This window comes from Trichomycterus rosablanca, chromosome 14, assembly GCF_030014385.1.
Source record: "Trichomycterus rosablanca isolate fTriRos1 chromosome 14, fTriRos1.hap1, whole genome shotgun sequence".
Lineage (NCBI taxonomy): Eukaryota > Metazoa > Chordata > Actinopteri > Siluriformes > Trichomycteridae > Trichomycterus > Trichomycterus rosablanca.
The window spans coordinates 4,708,025-4,735,911 of record NC_086001.1 but is presented as its reverse complement, the minus strand read 5'-3'; the positions used below and the strand labels follow the sequence as shown (position 1 = coordinate 4,735,911).

The following is a 27,887-nucleotide window of genomic DNA, read 5'->3' as shown; positions in this document are numbered from 1 at the left end:
TGCTTCTTAATCATGGAGCTTAAAATATATGCAGTTCCCCGAGACTATGAAACACACTAAAAGGTTTCCCAAACATCCTTATGGAAAAAAACCCCCTTAAAACTCAACATCTTTTAAACTCAACACCACTCCCGGAACCAACTGACGTCGAGTTTCACTGTAAATGGTTTGTGGATAAACAATGTAGGTGTTAGAAATGTCCAAATATGATTAAGTTCCCTTTAAACTCGTTTGTAACTTTACATACAAATGAAATTAATGAGAGTGACGCGACAAAATAAAATTTTATCTGTGCATTAAAATTTGAACAAAGTAAGTAATGGTTTTAGCACATCAAATACGCCCGGACTTATTTACCAATTTGCAGTTGTTAAAATTTGGCTAACAGGCGCTCAGGTGGCGCAGTGGTAAAACACGCTACGTCAGTTCAAAACTTGGTTCTGCCATCTGTTTGGGCTGGGCGGCTACATGAACAACAATTGACTGATGTTCATACAGGGTGGGAATAAAGCCGGTCGGGGATTTCTCATAACTGATGTAATTACGACCTCTGCTGGCTGGTTGGTGGCGCCTGTACAGAGTCGAGGAATAATGTGTTGATCAGGGAGTGACTCTTCGTACACAAAGATGATCCGCATATGAACTCGCCTCGTGCAGATGAAAAGGTGCAGTCGGCTACTGCACACATGTCGGAGGGGGTGTGTGTTAGACTCACTCTCCTCAATCAAGGTGAGGATCAGCATCAGTGGAGAGGAAGCGTAATGCAATCGGGTAATTGGATATGCTAAAAGTTGGGATAAAAGGGGAGAAAATGAATAAACTAAATTTTAAAAAATAATAACATTTGGCTAACAAACACTTTTGAGGTCCCTTTTTTCATTTAGTTTTGGCCATATAATGTTTTATTTAATACTTTTGGGACAAATCTTCTCCCAAACATGCTTTAATGGCTTGAAGTTGCTTAGTTGCGTTTGGTTCCACGTTTTTGATCAAGTTGTAGTTTGTTCTTTATTCACTTTAAAGTTTGAGCACCTGTAGTATTATTGTGAAGTCATACACACACCTCACACTGAGTCCACTTTGACCTGGTTGTTGTTGGTGATGGGTGGCGAAGCTTTGCTACGTAGCCTCTCCTGCATGTCATTCGAGTTTTCCGTAAATAAAGTGCTAGCTGTGCACACGGCTACCACGATACGCTTGTATTCCCGGCGAAAGTTCTGGTTGAGCGCACCGTAAATGATGGCATTGAGGCAGCTGTTGAAGTACGCCAGAAAGTAACTGGATACAAAAAGCCATTCAGGTACAACACGCTCGGGCGCTAGCGCAACTGCTAACCCAATAGCGTTAAGCGGTGCCCAGCATACGGCGAAGAGAACGAACACGGCGAACATTGTAACAAAGTTGCGTATGTCCTGCGGCGTCATGCCGGCCGGTCGACTCTCGGGTCTGGCTCGCCTCCGCGCCCGGATCACCAGCGCCCAGATGCGCAGGTAGCAGTACGCCACCACCAGGATGGGCAGCAGGAAGTGGAAGAAAACGACGGCCAGCGTATAAGCAGCGCTCGCCGACTGCATGAATGTACAGGAGTAGATACGTGCGTCGTAGCGCAGCGACCCGACAAACACGTTTGGCACCACAGCCAGCATGCTAAGCGCCCAGATTAGCGCCACATAGCATGCAGAGTTGCGCTCGCTGAATAGCTGCTCGTATCGCAGACTGTGGCAGATGTAGCAGTAACGGTTCACAGCGATTCCAGCGATGTTGAAGATGGAGCCGACCACGCTGACGCCCATCAGGAAGCCGCTGACCTGACACTGCGCTGCGCCTGCTCGCCACCCACCGCCGAAGATGGCTGCCAGAACCAGAGGGTATGGGTACAGGGCAACCACCAGGTCGGCTACGGCCAAGCTCACCACAAAGATGTTACCTAAAAAAGAAACGGAGAGAGGCGATAAATCTGAGAATATGTTAAATACTGGATGAACAATGAATGGCATTGGTCCTGGCATTCATGTGATTGTCACTTTGACACATGGATGGATGGATGGATGGATGGATGGAAGGATAATTAGATTGATGGAAGGATGTATGATTTGTTGGATGGATGGATAGATAGATGTATGGATAATTAGAACGATGTATAAATGGATGTATGATTTGTTGGATGGATGGATGGACCGACAGAAGGAAGGATGGATGGATAATCTGATGGATGGATGATTGGATAAATGAGTGGATGGATGGATGAATCATTGGATAACTGGATGGATGATTGGATAATTGGATGGATGGATGGATAATTGGATGGATAATTGGATGGATGGATGGATGGATATTTGGATGGATAATTGGATGGATGGATGGATGGATAATTGGATGGATGGATGGATGGATATTTGGATGGATGGATGGATAATTGGATGGATGGATGGATGGGTGGATGGATATTTGGATGGATAATTGGATGGATGGATGGATGGATAATTGGATGGATGGATGGATGGATATTTGGATGGATGGATGGATAATTGGATGGATGGATGGATGGGTGGATGGATGGATAATTGGATGGATGGATGGATGGATAATTGGATGGATGGATGGATGGATATTTGGATGGATGGATGGATAATTGGATGGATGGATGGATGGGTGGATGGATGGATAATTGGATGGATGGATGGATGGATAATTGGATGGATGGATGGATAATTGGATGGATGGATGGATGGAAGAATGGATGGATGGACGGATGGGGTGGGTGGAAGGGTGGGTGGGTTTATGGATGGAAGGATGGGTGGGTGGGTGGATAATTGAATGGAAGGATAATTTGATGGATGAATAATTAAATGAATGGATGAACGGATGGATGGATGCATATTCAGACCAAAAGAAAATCCCCTAGCATTTCTGTGTGTTTAATGTGTTGCTTTTGTTGAAGGGTTTATTCCTGCCCTGCACCCAGTGTTCCCACATCACACTGGGTCAACTGTGTCACTGGCAAAAATGAAGCTGTTAATAAAATTGGGTAAATGAATAAAGAAAAGTGTCAGTGGTGTGAAAAGCCCCGCTACATTCCTGCAATTTGTTGAAGAGAGCTGAAGGCTAATTTCTCCAGCGGAGACGCCTCGTCTCGTTAATTATCCACACCAAAGCTGTCAATCACGTTCAGCCTTAAGTCTATTTTACACTCACACACTCACATTCCAGCCATTGTATAAAAGAAATAACCTTGGCTGGTTTTAATTTCTGCTCATTAGTACAAATCCTACAGCATTGTGTCTCTGCAGGAAGGATAATTAGCAGCTGCTGTTGTCAACTGCTGATCAGAGGCAGCGCAGATTTACTGAGGGTTTTGATCCAGCACATAAAATTATAGGTCATGTTAGAAATCTATGTACAGACACGTGTAAGGAATCCGAATTTCCTAGAATCTTCTAGAATTTCTTTTTTATTATTATTTGTGAGTTTTATGTCTAATTCCATCTGTTTTCCTCAGAGTGAGGGAGGATTTCAATCAGTTCCGTTTATTTATTGCTTTTAGTATTCTTAAAATCATTTTGGTATCAAACTAATTAGACTCAGTCCCATCCTCACAACGCTTTCCTAGACATTTTATCTGGATGGATGGATTATTGAATGGATGAATGGATGGATGGATAATTGGATGGATGGATGGATGGATGGATGGATAATTGGATGGATAATTGGATGGTTGGATATTTTTTTATCTGCAGAAATTAGCCTGGATGGATGGATGGATTGATGGATTATTAAATGGATGAATGGTTGAATAATTTAATGGATGGATGGTTGGATGGATGGATAGTTGAATAATTTAATGGATGGATGGTTGGATGGATGGATAGTTGAATAATTTAATGGATGGATGGTTGGATGGATGGATAGTTGAATAATTTGATGGATAGATGGTTGGATGGATGGATGGTTGAATAATTTAATGGATGGATGGTTGGATGGATGGATAGTTGAATAATTTAATGGATGGATGGTTGGATGGATGGATAGTTGAATAATTTGATGGATAGATGGTTGGATGGATGGATAGTTGAATAATTTGATGGATAGATTATTAAATGAATGGATGGTTGAATAATTTAATGGATGGTTGGATGGATGGATAGTTGAATAATTTGATGGATGGATGGATGGATGGATGGATAGTTGAATAATTTAATGGATGGATGGTTGGATGGATGGATAGTTGAATAATTTAATGGATGGATGGTTGGATGGATGGATAGTTGAATAATTTAATGGATGGATGGTTGGATGGATGGATAGTTGAATAATTTTTTGGATGGATGGTTGGATGGATGGATAGTTGAATAATTTGATGGATGGATGGATGGATTATTGAATGGATGGATAGATGGATAATTTGATGGTTGGATAATTTTTTATCTGAAGAAATTAGCCTGGATGGATTGATGGATTATGAAATGGATGGATGGTTGAATAATTTAATGGATGGATGGATAGATGGATGGATGGATTATGAAATGGATGGATGGTTGAATAATTTGATGAATGGATGGTTGGATGGATGGATGGATATACTTGTTGCGGACGGAACAAGTTTTTTTATCTGCTTGTCCACAGTCCTGTACACAATGCCTGTACAAACATGTATTTGTCCACCTCTGGAAGCTAACCAGATGCTTTTAATAATCATAATTAATTTGCCCATCATCGGCTTACAAACATGTCACAAGAAATGACTTGTATTGTATCGGTTTAAAGCCGCCACTGTCTGTGAGGATGTCTACTGCTTTATTGAGTATCGCCTGACCCTAAAATGCTCGTTAATTATTACGTTTTAATAAACGTTCGCGCTGTCAACATGCCAAAAATAAAATGCTAAAGATTTGGCGATAATTGATTAGCAAATAGCTATTATCCTTCTTTTTATCTGTCTTCTCATACTTTGTGTGACATACTGTGTAACTGTAACATTGTTAGAGTAATAGTCAGACATACTATTCAGTTTCTGTTTCATGTTCCTTATTTGAGCTCCTCCTTTAGTAGCCATGGATTGGCTAACTGAATTCAAACAGCTCTCTGTGTCACACCACGTCCCTACAGGTTTTTAAAGACTGTATTTTATTAGAGATCAAATCTAGCCCGACGACAGAAACCTCTTGAGGATGGACTCTATGGAGAAAAGCTTCTACCTTGTATAGTAATTGAGATGGAAGGAAAACTATATTCTGCCCTAGATGGGGCAGCTGTGGGCTACATAGGCTGGAGCTACACTTGGTGTTTCCTGTCAGTCATCCTGCTCAGAGTGAATGTGGTTTACTCACTTTCTTAACTGCTTATCCAATCAGGGTCACGAGGGTGCTGGAGCCTATTCCAGCTTTTCAATGGGCGCAAGGCACACTGTAACACGCTGGACGGGGCATCAGTCCAACCCAGGCCAGACACACACACACACACACACAGCTATTCACCTTTAGGGCAATTTAGTGTCTCCAATTAACCTGACTGCATGTTTTTGGACTATGGGAGGAAACCGGAGCACCAGAAGGAAACCCACGCAGACACGGGGAGAACATGCAAACCTTCTTGCTGTGAGGTGACAGTGCTACCCACCAAGCCACCGTGCTGCCCAAATGTGGTTTATACACACATTATTTTAAGACTGCTAGCAGATCTCCAGAATGGGATTTTATCTCAGGGGCGCTAACAGGCTAGCACGTGCGTGTGTATGTGTAATACACAAAAGCACTTGTAATGCATGAAACAATCCCTAAACTTTTTAAAAAATCACCTTGAGTCACTTCAGAAATAAACACTGACGAGCATGCTAACTACTAAACAGATTGTAATTAGCTCCACTAAAACGGTAGCATCTGCATGTTAGCATGTTCCTGTACACCGTATGGTCTATTTTCACTCGATTGCTGTGGTAATGTGCGGACATATCATCCAACATATCATCCAGAATGACATCAGACAAAGCAAAACAAGGGAGACCATTTGTCCTCTTTTTCCCGGACATGTCCTCTTTTTTGGAGCTAAAAATGCATCCGGCTGGATTTCTATATCTTGTATTTTCTTGTACTGACATTCTGATTGCGATTGATTTACTACATGAAAATGCATCTACTATATATCACTTGTCTTTCGTGCACTCATCTTCTGTAAATAAATCTTTCTCTCTTAGTTCTATTGACACCTTAAACTTCACTTGTCAGTGACAAGTTGACACTTTTTTCTAAGTGGAATCTTCATCATGGGGGCGGCACAGTGGCTCGGTGGGTACCACCGTCGCCTCACAGCAAGAAGGTCCTGGGTTCGATCCCCAGGTGGGGTGGTCCGGGTCCTTTCTGTGTGGAGTTTGCATGTTCTCCCCGTGTCTGCGCGGGTTTCCTCCGGGTGCTCCGGTTTCCTCCCACAGTCCAAAAACATGCAAGTGAGGTAAATTGGAGACACTAAATTGTCCATGACTGTGTTTGATATAACCTTGTGAACTGATGTACCTTAAACTACCGTTTCCTGTCATGAATGTAACCAAAGTGTAAAACATAATGTTAAAATCCTAATAAACAAACAATCTTGATCATGGAGGAGAGGGGGTGGACTCACCTACCAATCAGATGGGTATATTAATGGATCAAGGGTTCAAGGGGGATGGTCAACAGCAAATTGCCATGGTAACTTGACCCAGTCAGGCAGCCACAGTGGCACCAAAAGAAACAGTCAATAAATTACCATGGGGGAAGGGCTGTACAACTCCTTAAGTTGTGCAGTCCTAAAGTAGCCTGTAAGCATTTGCATTTTAATAATAATATAACTATATTTTGTTGTTGTTTTGCTTAGAAGAAAATATACTGCATTACTAATCTATACCACCACTACTGATAATAATAATAATAATAATAGCATGTGCATAAAATCAGCCACATAACAGTATAAACATTTATAAACAATATAAACATTTACTAATGCGCGTACTAAGACAGAGGTTATTGTTAACGCTGTGATAACGCCACATTCTGTCAAAATTGCTCTACTGATGAACCATTATATTTGTTTATTATATTTATTTTATGAATACATTTATTAGTCATCCTACATAGTGGCATTATTGATGCATTTGTCAAATTAAAAAAACTTGGTGGCAAAATATTTAAAATTTGATGGCAAATTACTTTGCCAACCCCCAGACCCCCCTTCCATCCTGGACCGACCTTTCAACCCAGTGCAGGTGTCCGCCTGGCCCATGCTGCCATCCTGCCAAGTGTCCTCTTTTTTTGAAAACCAAAATAAGGTCACCCTAGCTAGACTTCACTTTTTTAGCATTAGCAAAGCAGTTCTAAAGTCAAAAGGCTATTTGACTGTGTTACACAGCTGTGGGATGAGCTGCATTAGCCTGCATATATTACTGTATTAGTGTGGTGGGTGATTAGCACACCCAGCCTTGTTGCCTTGCTGTCTTGTTCAGCATTTATCAGACGCTTTTATCCAAAGCGACTTGCAGTACTGTGGCAGTTTATTGTCTAAGCAATTGAGGGTTGAGGCCCTTGCTCAAGCACCCAACAGTGGCAACCTGGCAATGGTGGGGTTTGAACCAGCAACCTTTCGATTACTACTCCTTTACCTTAACCACTAGGCTACAACTGCCCCAGCGCCATCCTGCAGTGGACAAACATTAAGATAAACGTCAGCATAAACTTAATGGACATCCCATTCTCAACCAAGGAACATTAATATGGACTGCCCTTGACTAATTGCTGCTGTAACAGCCTCCACTCTTTTAGGAAGACCTTCCCCAGATGATGGACCTGAAAGCCTGGCTCACAATCAATTGGGTTGAAGACAGGCACGCGTATCAATTGCCTCTAGTCAACTGTGAGGGTGTTAAAAAGATGTCACTGTCCCATCAGGCTTCCACCTCAAGTGGGTGTTACCATGTTGTCTCTAGGCTTGCATTGCTATTTTCCTTCCTGTTTTTCAAGTGAGTCTTCAAGGACCACCTCTCTTCATCTGATGTCAGTGACCATCTGGATCCACTGACCTCCTGGTTCCTGTGTCTTCCTTGCTGAGCTCCCCAGTCACGTCATCTTCCTCTCTGGGTCCCCCAAGCCTGTCGTCTGCCTTTCATCTGACATTATAGATTCTCTTGGACCTCCATCTAATTTTGCTTGCCTCCTAGGACCACTGTAAGACAACTTGTCCATCTATGAAGTCCTTGAAAAACAAAGCCTTCCTCTGTTTAAACTTTTTACAGTTGTTGGGAACTGTGATTTAAAGATCAGGGGTTTGATTGCAATACCTCTTCAGGCCACCAGTAGTCAGTCTGGCCTGTTCCTTAATTTAAACTGGCACAAAGAGGTCACCCTGTCTAGTCAGTAATAATAACTAATGAGAAATTAGTGACACAGTTTAACTAATTATACCTTCTCTTCTAAACTTTCTATAACCCCCCATACAAACCACCCAATTATTTGTACAATGGTGTCCAGACTGGATGAGACTCCAAATGACAGTCCGTGTATGTCACGGCTATTGTTAATATTTAATTCATAACAAAGCTTTGATGAAACATCCACTGATCCATTGTTCTTAGCTGTCGGTCCACATCCTTTATTGTCTGTTCACACTTCAGTGCACTGATATTTCAACTACTGGCGGCTCCAGAATTCTAGTTTTAAACAACACAATGTGCTTCCATGAGCCACCAATCAGGACATGAATCCAACAGCTAATATTTAATAATTTATGCCATCGGCGAGCCCGAAATCTTCTATCTAATGAGTAGTGGTGTGACTGAATGTCCGAGTGTGGTCACTGGATTTAAAATGAGCTCAGCCTTAATTACAAACACAATAGGCCTATCACCGCCTGCTTTTTCATCTTTTTATGTCTTTGAGAGGTTTGCTAGAAGGAATGAACAATAATAGAGAATGAACCCTGAGGTTCTGGAGGCTAACGATGCTACACGCTCATGAAGCAGCCATCGGTCCATCCTATCTTAACTTCATTTTTAAACATCAGACGTTTGTCCTCTTAAGAAAGATTTGGTGATGTGAACCAGGTTTAATCAAACTTATGAGGAGCATATGAGGAAATCTGGAGGAGACTAACAAGCATCTATTAAAACCTGATATTCATTGAAAGTCTGTTTCAGATTTCACCACAAGCATGAATTGTAATCTAAAAGCAAAACCAAAAAACATACATTAGACGACCAGAATGGTTTAATTTTATTCATTTACATTTTCCAGACGCTTTTATCCAAAGCGACTTACACAGTGAGCGGAACACAATGAGCAATTGAGGGTTAAGGGTCTTGCTCAGGGACCCAACAGTGGCACTTGGTGGTGGCTTGAACCGGGCTTGAACCGGCAACATTCTGTTTACTAGTCCAGCACCTTAACCACTGAGCTATCACTGGCCCATGATATTCAATGGTTTATTTTAAAAGTAGATTTGGACCTTAACCCAGGTAAAAAGATCTAGTGCTGGTCTGTTTTGGTGTAATGCTGGTCTATCTAGGTCTAATGCTGTTGTAATGCTGGTCTGCTTAGGTCTAATGCTGGTCTGTTTTGGTCTACTGCTGGTCTATTTAGGTCTAATGCTGGTCTGGCTGGTCTATTTTGGTCTATTGTTGATCTATCTGGTCTGTTTGGGTCTAATGCATGGTCTAGCTGGTCTGTTTTGGTCTAATGCTGATTGTTTTGGTTTAATACTAGGTATATATGTTCTGGTACTGGTGTCAGTGGATGGATGGATGGATGGATGGATGGGTGGCTGAATGGATGGATGAGTGAATGTGCCAAAATGTCTTCTACAGTCCACTAGTGTTCAACACCAAAATGAGTTTAATCAAGAACACCAGCAAAATAACATAAACAGACCATAAAAAGTAGAAATAGGCTTATAATTTAATTGTCTTTTTTATAGTTACAGCAATGCGCTGGTGTACATTTTACATTTTTTCTCATGAGTTCCAGACTCTTTAAAATGAACTATTTTATCTTATTATCTACAGAAGCGTTTGATTGTGTTTATGTCTTTCAGTAAAGAGTTTCTCTCTGATTCTCAGTGCTGATTTACCCCAGGTTTAAGACTGTGTAATTAAAACCCTGGAGTTTCTGATGTTCGTTCCAGCTAATCTTACTTCATCGTGTTATCTTGGAACTGTTTTCCAAGGGGGAAAAATTCTGGCTTCAATCTAGTTTGTCGTCCCTCCAGGGAATGTGATGAGCTTCACCTCGCTCACGTCCAAACTTACCTTTTAATCTGATTATTAAACATTCCTTCAACTTTAACCCCACAATCAAATTAACTGTTGTTCCACATACTGCGCTCTTACATTTCATCTGAATTATTTAAACTGATGCTGATAATAGATGAAATGAAATTAAAAGAGTTTAATTAAACACGGGGCTTTTATTAACTGAACAGAAAAATATTTGCTGCTCTCAAGACTGCAGTGGAAAAATACCAAAAAATGACATTTGTTACATGTTTGTCATGTCATGTCAGTCTAGGTTTTGTCGTGATTTGGGTCACAGTCTGGCTTCAACACAAACATCCCAGATTTAAGACATCTGAAGCTATGTTCTTTATTATTATATCCACATTTTGCAATACACCAGTTTTACTAACAGCAAAATGAAGTTGCTTAGAAACTGCTTCAAGTGGTGTTTGTGACTTATAATAATCTATGATCCACCTTCAGAGATCTGTACAGTTTCCTTCAAAATAGTCTTATATTAATACTGTAATGATATCAATACTTTTAATTAATACTATTATTAATACTGTTCATACATTTGATTATCTGCAACATAACAGGAGAAGACACCTTACATGGCCAATAGTTCATGTTTTAATATATAAACCACCAAATCATAATCATGGAACCAAAAGAAATCAACCTGAATCTGCATGTACATACAAAATCAATTCAGCCAGAAAATGTAGGACCCAGCAACCAAACCCAGACTGTGGATTATTTACATCTGTTTTTGAGTCAAGCAAACTTAACCAGGATCTCTACATGACTAAAAAAAGCCTCTGCTCTTAAATTAGCATCTATAAGCTCGATGAAAGGTTGTTGCAGATCACATGGACAAAGCAAATGCAGGAACGGGGACTTGGTAACAACATGGCTGCAGTTATTTTCTCTTGGATTTGGGAGACTAAAGAAATAATGCAAAAGTTTGCATAATTTTTTTGCCTGAACCATGAACAATTATCCAGTCTGTTAAAAAAGAAATGGGAACTACACTTGGTTGTGAGTTCCTATATAGAGCAGAATGTGTTTGTTTGTTTATTGGGATTTTAACATCATGTTTTAAACTTTGGTTACATTCGTGACAGGAACGGTAGTTACTCATTACACAAGATTCATCAGTTCACAAGTTTAATATCAAACAGTCCTGGACAATCTAGCATCTCCAATTCACCTCACTTGCACGTCTTTGGACTGTGGGAGGAAACTGGAGCACCTGGAGTAAACCCCCACACACAGAGAAAGGACCCAGACCGGCCCACCTGGGGATCAAACCCAGGACCTTCTTGCTGTGAGGCGACAGTGCTACCCACTTGGCCACCGTGCCACCCGAATGTGTTTGTAGATTATGAGGTCTTGAAATAAGGTTGGTACCACATTTTATGGAACGTTTTTGTAAGAATGTTTTTGGCAGACTAAAGAATTAACGCTTTTAATGAAAACGTTTTAGGTGTAAGAACATATTTATTAAGCTGCATACAGTATTAGTGATGAGGAAAAGGGTCTGTTTGCTTTAGCTGATGTTTAAGCTTGTAACACATTCATAGATGCACATTTTTGTGCAGAAGATGAGTTCATGACACTGTACATTAATCCTATTTATTTATGTTTAAAACTGATCCAGGTAAAAAAGGGACTGAGGCTTATCTAGGGTAAATGACTACCTTTGTGTGGAAGAGGAACCATTGAAAAGAGACAAATCCAGCAGTGGAAAGTAAATAGACTCTCCTTGCTGTGAAGTGGCATTTCTATTTAAAGCCTTTACAGCCCAGATAATCATCCTTCAATCTGCTGAAAACATGAGTACCAGGTATCCTGACCACAGGGTCTCCGGGAAAAGAAAACCCTCACAACAGGGTGGACACCTCTGAGATTACATGATTTGAAATCAATGTTGATTGTAAGACAGACAAGCCGTAGCCATGGGGTTAAGATACTGGACTAGCAATTAGAACGTCGCTGGTTCAAGCCCCACCACTCGCAGGTTGCTGCTGTTGGGCCCTTGAACAAGGCCATTAACCCTCAATAGCTCAGATGCTGTCACTTTGGATAAAGGCATCTACTAAATGCTGAAAATGTAAGACCTGTTCCTCAAACATCAGTGCCTGACATACCAAATACCCCTAAATGACTATATGGACACAAATTCTCACAGACGCCATGCAAAATCTTGTGAAAAGCCTTTCTTAGAAAAGTAAAGGCAGTTCTAGTCACAAGGGAGGTAAAGGATTCCATATTAATGCTCATTGTCTTAGAATGGGATTTACAACAAGATCATCATCAACTGTCCACATACTTTTTGCCATATAGTATACTACTACACACAGACCAGACATAACATTATGAGCACTGACAGGTGAAGTGAATAACACTGATTATCTCTTCATCACGGCACCTGTTAGTGGGGGGGATATATTAGGCAGCAAGTGAACATTTTATCCTCAAAGTTGATGTTAGAAGCAGGAAAAATGAACAAGCGTGAGGATTTGAGCGAGTTTGACGAGGGCCAAATTGTGGCTGGATGACTGGGTCAGAGCATCTCCAAAACTGCAGCTCTTGTGGGGTGTTCCTGGTCTGCAGTGGTCAGTATCTATCAAAAGTGGTCCAAGGAAGGAACAGTGGAAACCTGGTGACAGGGTCATGGGCGGCCAAGGCTCATTGATGCATGTGGGGAGCGAAGGCTGGCCCGTGTGGTCCGATCCAACAGACGAGCTACTGTAGCTCAAACTGCTGAAGAAGTTAATGCTGGTTCTGATAGAAAGGTGTCAGAATACACAGTGCAGCACAGTTTGTTGCATATGGCGCAGCAAAAGGGGGACCAAGACAATATTAGGAAGGTGGTCATAATGTTATGCCAGATCGGTGTATACGGTGTATATTCAAATTTCTAAAATGATTTTCTGATTACTAGTCCAGTACCTTAACCTATGCTACCACTGCTAATCTAGCATTAGTCACTCTCACCCCATTTGGGCCACAACAGGCTGCACCAGTGCAATAATGTAGAGTAAAAACAGTCCTGAAGTATAAAAGTGCATAAGTTTGAATCTCGGCTGAGCAATACGTAAAGAATAGTGTGATCCTCTGAATGTGCTAGGAGTCTGTAAGCCTGGATTCCTACTTAGCCAGTGAGGGGGTCTTGTCACCCACAGAAGTTGCCAAAATGCACAGGAAATCGTGTATATCCAAACGGGGATAATAAAAAGTGCAGACCAAAAAAAACATGTGTCGCTGACCACGAACAGCCTGCAGGCTGTAGAATGAGCAGCCGACAGTTCAGAAGTCTTAAATGTGTAAAGCGGTTCCAAACTGGCGTGTGAAGAGTTCAGTCCTTCATCACTTCACACTGGGCACGCTCTGTCGTATGAGAAGAGGTTACTGTCACAAGGCCATGAGACGCAATTAAAATCCAGACTTGTCTGAGAGCTTGATTTTTGCAGTACTTTATGTAACCTACATGCCTAAGTTTGGTTATGGAAAGATTAGATTTTATGCTTAATATAATTTAAATATTAGTATTATGCCATTTTGTGCATTGAAGGCTTAAAGCTTTACAGGTGCTTGAGGTGTCTATTTCCTCATCTGCTCCCGTTAGGGGTCGCCGGCGGATCGTGATCTGCATTATTGATCTGGCACAGTTTTAAACCGGATGCCACTGGTTTACGCATCCTAGCGGCCAGTTACCTATAGGACAATTCGGTGTCTCCAGTTAGCCTGACTGCATGTTTTTGGACTGTGGGAGGAAACCGCAGCACCCGGAAGAAACCCACTCAGACACGGGGAGAACATGCAAACTCCGCACAGAAAGGACCCGGACCGCCCCACCTGGGGGTCGAACCCAGGACCTACTTGCTGTAAGGCGACTGTGCTACCCATTTAGCCACCGTGTCACCCAGGCGCTTGAGGTGTGGCCGGGAGATGAGCAACATGTCTGTCATTAAGCTGTTATAAAATGTTATAAGCAGATAAGGAACAATTAACACAGAATGGAGATTCCAAAGTCCAGCACCCAAGTGTTGAAACCATAACATGACTAGAACAGTGTAAAAAGATGTACACGAGTAGGTTTACATTTAGGTGGCTAAATTCAACAGAATTAGATTTTTGGAGTGGCTCAATTGGAGTCCAAACATTTACCCAGTAGTAATGCTGTAGTGAGACCTAAGAAAAAAGCAACCCTTGTCAAAAAAGCCAGAAAAAGTGAGCTAAAATTCCCTCACAGTGATGTAAAAGATTTTATAATAGAAAGTTTTGTAGGAGGAAGGTTATGAGAATAAAAAGATAAAGGTTTATTTATTATCTGTAGGAAACCTTCTGATCCCCTTCTGTTCTTGTTCTCTTTTACACGAATGGGAGGAGGTTAAAAATAATAGGAAGTGAGGGAGTGATTAGTGCATGAATGAATATTTTTTTTAATATAATTAGAGGGTCATTATTTCTAATTCTAGTCTCACTTGACCCTGCTGGAGGATTTGATGACTTGTTTTTGGAGTGATTGGAAATTAATTGAAGTTGACGGTAGACAAACCTAGTAAAATAATAAACACGGGTCAGAAAATGAAGATAACTGTGTCATGCTGTATGTGTAAAATGGGAAAATAGAGAAACGACTATTCTATTCTGTGAGTGAATACTTGAAACACATACACAAAGCTTCCAGAAATGTTAGTTCTTTGTTTGTGGGTTTTCTATAAATAGATTGGTGGTGTGGACAGTTGTACTATGTTATATAACTTTGGGCCACGGCTTTCTATCAGTACAGCTGGTGACTTACTTCTGTGTCCTAAATAAACATTATTACATACAATCTCTATGTCCTCGGCTGCTCCCGTTAGGGGTCGCTGGCGGATCGTGATCCGCATTACTGATTTGGTACAGTTTTAACGCCGGATGCCCTTCCTGACACAACCCTCCCTATTTATCCGGACTTGGGACCGGCACTACAATGCACTGGTTTATGCATCCTAGCGGCCGGGTACCTATAGGACAATTCAGTGTCTCCAGTTAGCCTGGCTGCATGTTTTTAAACTGTGGGAGGAAACCGGAGCTCCCGGAGGAAACCCACGCGGACACGGGGAGAACATGCAAACTCCACACAGAAAGGACCTGGATTTACAAATTTACATTAAAGCTCAAGTTTACTTGCTACCTACTATGAAACATGGTGGTGGCAGTATTATAGCCAGTTAAACTGGTGCTTATCTGAAAGAAGGTGGGATAATAAAGCTTACCTCAGTGAGGTTTATCTCAAAATGTTGGAATCTTGGCTACAATTGCAAACTGCAATTCATGACCTCATACCTATTGAGACAACTCCACAAACTCATTAATCGTAATCCCATAAAGCACATCTCTCACAAGTGTGTGTAAACTATTAGACAGATAGATAGACAGACAGATTGGTTGATTGTTTAATTGATTGAGTCAGGTATTACTGCAGCTCAGGGTATGTTAAAGTAAAACAAAAATAATAATAAACTATCATGAAAGTGTCGTTTACAGTAAATAATACCAGATGAGACGTGCAAATACACAGACAAAGAGGCAGATCATGTCCATCCTCTGTCCTGATGGTCCTGATAGCGGCTCAGTGTACCATGATGTCCTGGCACATTACGACATGGAAAAGGTTAAAAAGCTCTGATGTCCACTAAGTATAATGTTTACCGATCACCTGGGTGTGTTTCGCTAATGCTACCATTAAAAAAAAGAACAGCAAATGAATGATCTAATTTATGACCCCTTTCTGGTTCCATTATCACACTCACTATCTAATACTTTGTTCTAGTAGAGTGGAAAATAATACATACTATGTGGCTAAAAGTAATGGACACCCTGTATATTTTTCTTTTATGCATTTTCTCCCCTTTTTTCTCCCAAATTGTAGCATGTCCAATTGCCCGAGCTGCGGACCAGCCCTGCGTACGGAGAGACACACCCTGATCCGCACTCTCTGTGCAGGTGGCATCAATCAGCCAGCAGAGGTCGTAGTTGCATCAGACATGAGCGAGTCCCTATCCGGCTCAATATCCCACACCGATATGAACAACAGGCTAATCGGCAGGCACAGCCAAGACTCAATATGATGTATTCGAAATCCCAGCTCTAGTGTGCTAGTGTGTGTTTTTACCGCTGCACCAACTAAGCGACCGGCTTTTGTATTGCACTCTTGTATTAGCCACATCAAGTGTAAAAAAAATTCTGAAAGACCCAGCATGACCGAGCTCCCAGCACAAAGCAAGCACATTGTTTTGGTGTTGACGAACACAGTGTTCTGACCTCCACCCTGGTAAACACTGGGAGGAACTGGAACGTGCAAGCTAGGGCTTCTTGTCCAACATCAGTGCCTGACCTCACAAATGCTCTTTTGACTGAATGAGCACAAATTCCCACAGGCATATAAGAATATTGTAAAACGTGGGGACATATTAGTGGAATTGGATGTCCATCAAACTCAAGGACAGGTTTCCTAATATTTTTGGTCATATAATGTGTCTGTCCTACATGTGCACACTGCAAGTAATATTCCACCCCAATCCCTCTTTATTTTTAAGCAGATTATATCTGAGCCCATCTGCTTTATAAAGATAGAGAAAATGAAAGCACTTCACCAATCGACCAATTAGAGAGCAGATGCCATGTATGTGATCTGACTAGAAGACTCACGTTTACTGAACGTGAGCGCTGTCCATATAACACTGGATGAACTGGATTACAGTGAAACTATTACTGTAGATTATTACTGAAAACTGTTTAGATAAATTACATGGCTCAAAATATGTGGACACGTGACAATGAGCCTGTTCTACGTTTGACTCCAAGACCATGGGCATTATTAGGGCACTAATATGAAATAACTTCTCTCTGCTCCCAACTGTGCCAGGCTCCATGCTCAAAAGGTTTTTTGTAAGATTTGTGAGTAAACCAGGAGCTTCTGCCCATTCAATTCAAAGAACATTTGTACAGCCAGGTACCGATGAACAAGAAGGTCTGTTTAGCAATCAACGTTTCAGTTCATCCATACTGTGTTTAGTATGGTCGGGGTTTAGGGCGGTATACAGGCCAGGAGTTTCTCCACACCAAACTGAACAAATCATGTCTTTATGGACTTTGCTTTGTGCAGAAGTGTCTTCTGAAACATATCAACAAATAGTTTGTTAAATAATATTGATCTGATGCTCCTATTTGCAAGTGAAAGGGGGGGCAAAGGTGTGGGGGGCAACTCTGTACTAACGCCAATGGGTTTGTAGTCAGGTGTCCACATACTTTTAGCCAAATACTGTAGGTTGCATTTAAAGTTAAAACAAACAATTTAAGTAAATAAAACTCTGTGTGTGTGTACTCTCTATCTCTCAGTGTGTGTGATTTAAGCCCAGGGTTGCGTGCTAGCAAGCAGATGTGTCTGCTGAGTTGAAATACCATTGGCAGACCTTTTTTTACAGGTGTGTGTGTGTGTGTGTGTGTGTGTGTGTGTGTGTGTGTGTGTGTGTGTGTGTACAAGCTGTGTATGTGTGTGTCTAGGCCAACAGCAGGAGGCATAGTCTGAATGATACACACAGACAGCCACGTCACATAGAATAAGACCACCAGGCCCTAAACGAATAAAGGAAAGAACAAAAGAAAAAAAATTTATGAAAGAAGGTAAATCGTATGTCGACTCCCCTTCCAACTGATTCATTCATCTGTTTATACAACATTCATTGCATTTAGGTGCAAAACAATGAAGCTGACATATGACGTAGCTGGACATTGGCAGTAGGAGGGTCTATGTGCTCAAAGTCAATGTGCTGAAGCAGTTTTGCTGCCCCATTAATACTGAAGCTTTGCCAGCCATGCTACACTAACACTGTCTGTATAGGTAGCATGTCTAAAAATTTATATGGTAAATGTTAAAATGGTAATAGTGTCACAACCTAAAACCCCCAAAGCTTTTGAGAATTTGGGACGACTCTTTAATAAAATTGTCTTATGTATTGTTTACATGCAGTATGACATTTAGCATTTATTAGATCTACTAGTGTATGGGTAAAAATTAATAAACTTAATAAAAAAGTACTTTACTACTAAAGTAACAAATAATATAGTTAATGTGATATATTAATATATTAATACAGACATTATTAATTTAAAATGCCTATACAGTCAGTAGAAGTGAGTCAGAATGGGGATTAGCTTAGCTTTCTGGAAGCGAAATAGATAAACAAGGCAGGCTGCCAACAAACAACCAATTTATAAAACTTTGTGTGAATATGAAGGACCTGATTTGGTCCCATTTATTAATTTAGGGGGATAAATTGCATCTAGGTAGGTGCAAAACCAGAAATGACAAGCCTGGTGTAGCTAAAATGCTAAAAGTCATGGCTCAGATGCAAACCAAAACACAGAAGCAGAGACTCCAGCACACCTGACCTCAGCAGGGGTCTGAGATTCAGAAGCACACAAAATAACCAGCTGACCTCAAAATTCACTCTGTTAAACTGTTCATGTCGATAAAGTGAGGAGAAAAAAAACATGTAGGTGTTCAAGTGCACATCAGTGACCTCTATTATGGTGGTAAATATCTGTCAGCCCCAGAACTGAAGAAATGTTAAAACAGGAAACGAGATCGAGCAGCATTATAAACTTTCTGTAATTACTGACCACGTCCTGCCATAGCTTATTAACATCAGGAACAGATCTATCAGATGAGTCTGAGTATGTGAGATCAGACCTGATATCAGCACTAAACATAATCTAATAATGAGTGACGTTAATATCTGGGGGAGCAAACCTGGCTAAAGTGCCGCGCTGCATCTCCTTGTGGTTTTCTGGTCACACATCTGATCCTGTGATCTCATGTCTGACTGTTTTTACCCTCGAGCCCTTTTCTCCTGCAGAGCCGTAACCACACCGACTGTATAAATATAATAAATAGGATGTGTTTATTCCAGATGTGTATTTCATGTAGGACTCAATTCTGTAATACAGGCAGAACTAATTGTACATACTGTACATGTCACTGTGTAACTATTACAACATTTAATGCCGTTTAAATAGCGTTCTGCTGCATGCACTTTTTAGATGCTTCCTTTTTTTTTAATCGCAGATGAACCTTGCATTAAAGAAACAGCTTTAACTAAAAAATTTACGAAATAACTTTTTGAAATAAATTTGATTGTTGTTTGCTCCTTGTTTACTGCAGAGTTCAATCGTAAGAAATAAATGACGTCTCAGATGTCAGACGATCATCCAGTATAAAACTAACATCATGACCACGGCGGTGTACAGCTTCTCTATAGTGTTTAATTTTTTGCAGATAGAGCAAATATATAAAAATACATACACAAAAGTCAGAACAACAGGAGACGCGTCGTTACGTTATTATTACTTTTTCAACACTTGTGCTTGATTTACAGTAATGTCAGCACATGCACGCACTTGCGTGTTTATTTCCGGATGAACTGATAGAAAATGTTGATTTCGGGAAAATTAAAATACAACCCGTTTTTCAATTTCATTAGTTCGTTATTTAAAACGAAACTTAAAACTGAAACTTTTTTCAATTTCGGGATTTGAATTAAAAAACGAATAACCAAAAGTACACAAACCCCTTTGCTTGCATTGCGCTTGGGGGCCAGTGAGAAATTCTGGGGGGGGCAATGCCCACCCCAGCCCCCCCCTAGCGCCGGCCCTGGGATGCAAGAAGGTACTTTACTACTAAAGTAACAAGTAAAATAGTTAATGTGATATATTAATATATTAATACAGACATTGTTAATTTAAAATGCCTATACAGTCAGTAGAAGTGAGTCAGAAGGGGGATTAGCTTAGCTTTCTGGAAGCGAAATAGATAAACAAGGCAGGCTGCCAACAAACAACCAATTTACAAAACTTTGAGTGAATATGAAGGACCTGATTTGGTCCCATATATTAATTAAAGGGGGATAAATTGCATCTAGGAAGGTGCAAAACCAAAAATTACAAGCCTGCTATAGCTACAGTGCTAAAAGTCATGGCTCAGATGCAAACTAAAACACAACAGCTGACTATTTCTAGCTAAAGTTTTTTAAAATGTGGATTTTTAAACTATTCGCAAATAAAAATACTAACTATTGAGAACCTAAAAAGCAGAGACCCCAGCACACCTGACCTTAGCAGGGGTCTGAGATTCAGAAGCACACAATATAACCAGCTGACCTCACTTTGTTAAACTGTTCATGTCGATAAAGTGAGGAGAAAATAACGTGTAGACCGGTGTTAAAGTGCACACCGGTGACCTCTGTTATGGTGGAAAATATCTTTCAGCCCCAAAACTGAAGGGTCAAATCAGACGAGAAACACGACTGTTGCCTAAAAGTTGAAAGCATATGATTGATTTTTTTCACCAGTTATTAATAGCTGTGGTCGAAACCCTTGTTATTGCTAAGAGATGGGGGGTCCACATACAGCATGTTTGGCCCTGTAGTGTACCCGTCATCTCTCCTACAAGTGGACACAAACTTTTGACTCAAGCTGAATGTTTGGGACCGAGCTTAACATTTTTTACTTAGCTTAAATACAAACGAGATACAAATATGGACACAGATGGTGCAAAAACAACATATTACGGGATAACGGCCAAGTCGGAAAGACCAGCAGGAGGCCAATAAAAACAGTCACGTTCCTCAGAAAACAAATCATATTTGATTAAATGATGGGAATACTTATGGTCTCAGAATCCAGAGGGACACACAAATGAACTCATCTGCTGTTACATTTAATTACCTCGTTTATTGTCCCTCAGAACTTCAATGACAAAAATATTCGCTCAACTTCAGAATTGTTATCCATCCTAAAAATTCTAATAAAGAAAATGTAATTAGAGCATGCTACTGATTTTATGTTTCTTTTTAAGGGTATGAGGTGAAAGTAGGGCCAAATTAGAAAGTACAGCAATAAAAATCAAGTCTAGTATGTTCTAGTATGTTAGCACTGATGAAACTAAAGGAAGATGAACTTTTAACATTTATGTAGTTAAAAGTAATTACCTTTCTCAGTATCTGTTTATTTAATCTTATTCTAATTAATCCGGTTATTCTCTGGGCCACCCAAGAACAACGGAGGTCTCTGTTGCGTCTGGTTCCTCTCAAGGTTTCTTCCTTGTAATATTTCGTGAGTTTTACACCGACTAGGCATAACATTATGAGCACTGACAGGTGAAGTGAATAACATTGATTATCTCTTCATCACGGCACCTGTTAGTGGGGGGGATTTATTAGGCAGAAAGTGAACATTTTATCCTCAAGGATGATGTTAGAAGCAGGAAAAATGGACGAGCGTGAGTTTGACAAGGGCCAAATCGTGATGGCTAGACAACTGAGTCAGAGAATCTCCCAAACTGCAGCTCTTGTGGGGCGTTCCCGATCTGCAGTGGTCAGTATCTGTCAAAAGTCGTCCAAGGAAGGAACAGTGGTAAACCAGCGACAGGGTCATGGGCGACCAAGGCTCATCAATGCACGTGGGAAGCGAAGACTGGCCCGTGTGGTCCGATCCAACAGACGAGCTACTGTAGCTCAAACTGCTGAAGTTGTTCATGCTGGTTTTGATAGAAATGTGTCAGAATACACAGAGCATCACAGTTTGTTGTGTATGGGGCAGAAAAAGGGGGACCAACACAATATTAAGAAGGTGGTCATAATGTTATGCCTGATCAGTGTATTTTGCCACTGTTGCACAACACTCGGACAGTGCAGTGGTAAAGTACGCTAAACCGCTACTGCTGAGATCTGTGGACCAGGGTTCGAATCTTAGTGGTGCTATCAGCTGGTCGGGCATCTGCATAGACATGATCGCCTAATGTCTGAGTGTGGTGGGTGGTGGGCGAAACAGCCTGACCATTGGGTAATTGCACTTGTCAGCCTGCTCTCAGTTCCAGTCCCAGGCCTAAACTGGCACTGAATGATTTGAAAAAATTACATTATAAATGTTCTATGTTTGAGCAACAGTAAGTGGACACCCCCTAATATTAATAAGTTCAGGTGTTTCAGCCACTTTTCCACCTATTTATGGAAATATTTGTGGACCGGACTGGTTCTTAGTGCCTGAAATCAATATTATTAAGGAGTGTCCACTTACTTTTGGTCAAACATCAAACAATTATAACGTATTTTTTAAATCATTCAAAAATCTTTATAATACATCTGATCATCCTGGTGATTTTAGTAATTAAAACCCCAACTAAATATGCACTGTACATTGTACCATAACTCCATAACAAGCCTCATCATCATCATCATTATCTGCTTTGTGACCTAAATATGACGCGCCTGGACGACTGGACCAGAGAAAAAAAAAAAGACAGCCTCACTGATATGCTCACACACACACACACACACATACACACACACAGCCTTTACGCAGGTCCAGCTGCACTACTGATGGCTGCATTAAAACAATACACTAAAGCATGGCCTGTGTAATTGTCAAGGCATAAGATGATGACATAATCACACACACACACACACACACACACACACACACTTTATTCAGGGTAACTGGGGACATATTTTCTCTTAGCATTAGGTGGCAGTTTGGATTTTATTTCTGACCTTGGCAACCAGTCCACTGTTCCATGTATTCTTTTACTGGGTGCAGTCAGGCAGGTCTTTTATATGGACACAGAAAAGTCAGCAGCTGTAGTCAAACATAATCACCGTGAAGGAGTTCGTAGGTCATGTTACAAAGTTACATTGATCAGGCATAACATTATGACTTTCCTAATATTGTGTTGGTTCCCTTTTCTTGCCCCATGCGCAACAAACTGTGATGCACTGTGTATTCTGACACCTTTCTATCAGAACCAGCATGAACTTCTTCAGCAGTTTGAGCTACAGTAGCTCGTCTGTTGGATCGGACCACACGGGCCAGCCTTCGCCCCCCACGTGCATCAATGAGCCTTGGCCGCCCATGACCCTGTCGCCGGTTTATCACTGTTCCTTTCTTGGACCACTTTCCTTGGACCACACCACAAGAGCTGCAGTTTTGGAGATGCTCTGACCCAGTCGTCTTGCCATCACAATTTGGCCCTCGTCAAACTTGCTCAAATCTTCACGCTCGCCCATTTTTCCTGCTTCTAACATCAACTTTAAGGATAAAATGTTCACTTGCTGCCTTATATATCCCCCCCACTAACAGGTGCCGTGATCAAGAGATAATCAGTGTTATTCACTTCACCTGTCGGTGCTCATAATGTTATGCCTCGTTGGTGTAGATGATACTAAAAACTTTCTATACCAACCAATGATTCCTCAATAATTTCACAATTAGAAATAAAGAAGCATGTTTTAATCACTTTGGCACCAGAATTCATACGACTGATGAGCACGTCTGTAAACACAGTAAATCGGAGTCAGTGTAAGATCTCAATCTACTCATCCAGTCATCACAGCTGTGTGTCCTTATTTCTGATTGTGTGGCATTAAGATGTGGCATTAAGAGATTTACAGCTCTCAAAACTTTCATTCATCCATCTGATTTGTGTACCAGCCACTTCCCACCCCCACTCCACCCAGTTAGAATATTGTTTCTGCTCCATTTCTCCCATTACATCATTAGAATTCCTTTTTAAAAGACATTACTTATATAGCAGATGGTCCACATTCAGTTTCTTATTCATTCAGTGCAAATATTCACTTCACATTTACACACATGATGTCTTTCAACTGTGTACAATATTATAAAAACCTATTTATAGGTAAAGTTCTGGGTGGCATGGTGGCTAAGTGGGTAGCACTGTCACCTCACAGCAAGAAGGTCCTGTTTTCGATCCCCAGGCGGGGTGGTCCGGGTCCTTTCTGTGCAGAGTTTGCATGTTCTCCCCATGTCTGTGTGGGTTTCTTCCGGGAGCGCCGGTTTCCTCCCACAGTTCAAAAACACGCAGTCAGGTTAATTGGAGACACTGAATTGCCCTATAATAATGTGTGTGTGTATGTGTGTCTGCCCTGTGATGGACTGGCGCCCCGTCCAGGGTGTTACTGTGTGCCTTGCACCCATTGAAAAGCTGGGATAGGCACAACCCGTGACCCTCATTGGATAAGCAGTTAAGAAAGTGAGTGAGGTAAAGTTCTTCATATCAGTGCTGCAAGTAAAAAGAAATACTCTAAAGCAAGTCACATCTGGTTTCATTATTAAATGGGACAGCAGTAGCCTAGTGGGCAGAGCGGTGGGTTACCCACTCTGCCATGCAGCCACTGTTGGGCACAACAGCAAGGCCGAAGTGGGCACCTGTAGCCCAGTCGTTAAGGTACCGGACACATTAAACTCATTATCAGGTGATCATTATCACTAATAAAAAATAAGAAGGTCGTGTCCCAAAGTGAAACAACTTTATAAAACTTTCTACACCAACTATTTTGAGGTAACTTCAATTCCTAAAATTAAAACCAGCCACTTAATGATGATTTTCTGAGGGATCTTTTTGACTTTGACCCACTTTGCAGACACTGATGGTTCTAGATCTCATTAAACATGTTTTATTTAAGAAGAGTTTTGACATGGACAGGTTTTTTAAGAGATTGTTTTTGTTCCATTTATTTATAAAGATTTATAATATATCTAAAGATTTTACTTATTTATCCAAAGAAACTTGCTGAGATAAATATATATATATATATGGTTCTAAAGTGTCATTTAAATTTAAATTAAAACTGACTGTAGCTGGCAACTTCTCTGTGTTCATATAAACAGGGCTAGTTTTGAGTGTGTCTATTAGACCAAGGCACAATCATTACAGTATGAACGCCTGTACAGATTTCAGAAAGCTGCTCATTGATATTTACAAGTCAGGAATGTTCTTAGAGCCTTTATTACTTGATACAGGTCCCACAATCATCTGTCGAGAAGTGCAATGTACAACCTGTCACCTTTTTGTCCTGATGTAATTCAAAAACCCCAAAAACATCAAACATCTTTCATCAATAAAAAGCTGTCGGAACACAGAAGTTACTGTCCGCAGTCAAGCAAGCATTACAGTACCATTGGTTTATAAGCTTTGGTACAGAAAAGACGTCTCAGCAACTTAAAGCTTGTCTAAAGTTTCATGCTGATCTCATAAAGAAAACACAGTTTTGTGGTCAGATAAAACAAATATTGGATTCTTTGACCACAGTAATCAGAAGTATGTTTGGAGGTGAAAAGTGCATCCCAGGTGGAGCGGTCCAGGTCCGGGTTTTTTCTGTGTGTTTGCATGTTCTCACCGTGTCTGTGTGGGTTTCCTCCAGGAGCTCCGGTTTCCTCCCACAGTACAAAGACGTGCAAGTGAGGTGAATTAGAGATATAAAATTGTCCATGACTGTGTTTGATATTAAAAGCTTGAACTGATGAATCTTGAGTAACGAGTAATCACCTGTCCTGTCATGAATGTAACCAAAGTGTGTAAAACATGACGTTAAAATCCTAATAAATCAATAAACCCAACAATACTGTACCTACTGCCAGGCATGGCGGTAGTATTTTGTTCTGGGGCTGATTTGCTGCCAGTGAATGCAAGTCTTGGAGCCAATGGGACTTTCCAGAGGGTAAACAGAAAACACACATTAGCACTGGTATTCCCAAAGTCCTGACCTAAACTGTATGGAAAATTTTTGTGGAGTTGTGGAAAATTGTGGAAAACTGGTCAGTGTTTGTGTGGAATTTGGTATGTTCTTTTCATGGCTTTAAAATGCGCAAAAGTTACATCCTGCAGATTTAAAGCCATACAGTATGTTTCAATTTACTAAATGGATCACAAGTAGCAATAAGCTGCAAAAAGTAAACAACGAAAAGACTATTTTTCCCAAAGGAAATTATTCAGGAGATTTGAAACGCACAAAGAGGACATCAGACATAAGCGCAAACAAAAATACGCGCAGAACAACATGCGGAGTCCTTTTTTACTTATTTTTATACTGCGCGTCTTTTACTCACCAGCATTACGAAGTTTCTTATTCCTATAAACAGAGAAAATGACCAGCAGATTCCCCAGTATATCCACCACGATGGTGAAGATGAGGAAGCAGCCGAGTGTGGTGCTGACCCAGGGCGGCCGGTTCAGCGCGTCCTCCTCCGCCACCACCGCGGTGCTGTTTCCCTGAGTCTCGTTCACAAACATCGCGCTCTTCACTTTTTTCATTCAGCCACATGTAAGCTAAGTGCTTAAATTCATCCTCTACGAGTCCTCTGCGGTGCGCTTTTTGCGCATCTCCATCATGCGCACGGTGTGAAATGCGCGCTCCGGCCGCAGAAGTAAAGTTTCTTCATCTCCCGCCAGTGCTCTTATTTTACAGGTTGCCAGATTTTACGCAGTCAAGTTCGAAATCCTTCACTTATTACAGTCAAATGATTTTCTTGAAGAATTTAAGTGTTCATTTGAAATCGCTGAATCTGGCAACGCTGGTCGTAGATTTGAGTTTGGTGCGTCATCTAGCGAGCACGCTGAGGAGTTTACCAATCAAATAACAGGTGAAAGCAGATGAGTCGAGTGTGTTAACTCTTTATTGCAGATTGTTCCTATTTCTAAAATGTTAATGGGGTGTCTTGGATGTACAGCGGGATTTAGACGTAGCCACAAATTTTCAGATTTGACAGGTTACTTTTAGGGCCATTCCAAAAACCCCGGGTGCTCGGAATCACTTTTCCTCTTTCCTGACTGACTGGGTTACCTTTGCTTACAGATTTTGCCCATTTTAGTCAAATCCATTATTTCATGTTCCACTGAAATGTCACACAACCCAAAACATTATCAAAACCTCAGGCAGCTGTTTAGAAAAGCCCGTTGTTATTTAGTATAAGAACAGGGTTTGAAGAGTCAGATTCCTTATTCCACTTTGAATCGATCATATCTATATTAATATCATCAAGGCTGTTCTCTGTTCTAGCGCCGAAGTGGTGGAATGAACTTTCTCTGTCTGTCCGAACATCTGAGTCTCTTGCTGTCTTTAAAAACCTTTATCACCTTTTTACTGAGCACTTAAGCTGACTTGTACTTACTTACTAACATTTTGTTCCATTCTTTTCCATTTCAAAAATTTCCTAAACTTGAGAAATGAAATGTTCACTATAGAAGCACTTCTGTAAGTCGCTCTGGATAAGAGCGTCTGCTAAATGCTGAAAATGTAAATGCAATATAAAGTAATATAGACTTAATATTTGAGCACTCTGCACTGCGATGAGATCTGGGGATCCAGGGTTGAAATGATCAGAAATGCATCTACATGGACATGATTGGTTAAATGTCTGGGGAGGAAGGGAGTGACCGAAATAGCCAAGCCATTAGAAGACGTACTTGTCAGTGCGCTCTCCGTGCAGGTCCCAAGCTTAGATAGAAATAGGAGGGTCGAACTGTCAGAAAGGGCATTTGGCATAATAACTATGCGAAGTCTAATATGACCAGATCTGCTGTGGCCTAATGTACATACTGGAGCAGCTGAAAGAAAATACAACAACAAACATCTGATCAACTTCCATAAAATGACTGTTTGAATGTTGTGGAGATACACCATTCATATCATCGCCAGGGGTTGGAATTATATAAATTTGGATATAAATACGCAGGTATGAGTGCTGCACAGCAAAAGACCGTAAGGATTTTTTCTCCTCCTGGTACTCTGGTTACCTTAACCTC

At 40.9% G+C, this 27,887-nt stretch overlaps 1 protein-coding gene across 1 annotated transcript; it reads right to left on the bottom strand.

Moving 5' to 3' along the window:
* Positions 1–1,036: 1,036 nt before the first annotated feature.
* On the bottom strand, positions 1,037–26,375 carry mtnr1aa (melatonin receptor 1A a). Its single transcript, XM_063008255.1, has 2 exons — positions 26,192–26,375; positions 1,037–1,927 (listed from the first exon to the last, which is right to left on the bottom strand). The coding sequence occupies exons 1-2, from the start codon at positions 26,373–26,375 to the stop codon at positions 1,065–1,067; spliced, it is 1,047 nt and encodes a 348-aa protein (XP_062864325.1). The 3' UTR covers positions 1,037–1,064.
* Between the last annotated feature and the right edge of the window lie 1,512 nt (positions 26,376–27,887).

What these genes read in the sequence shown, in the direction of transcription:
- mtnr1aa (XM_063008255.1), bottom strand. Translation starts at nt 26,375, where the DNA reads ATGTTTGTGAACGAGACTCAGGGAAACAGCACCGCGGTGGTGGCGGAG. An exon ending in TAAGAAACTTCGTAATGCTG is followed by an intron (nt 1,928 to 26,191) that starts GTGAGTAAAAGA and finishes TTTCTTTTTTAG; the next exon opens with GTAACATCTTTGTGGTGAGC.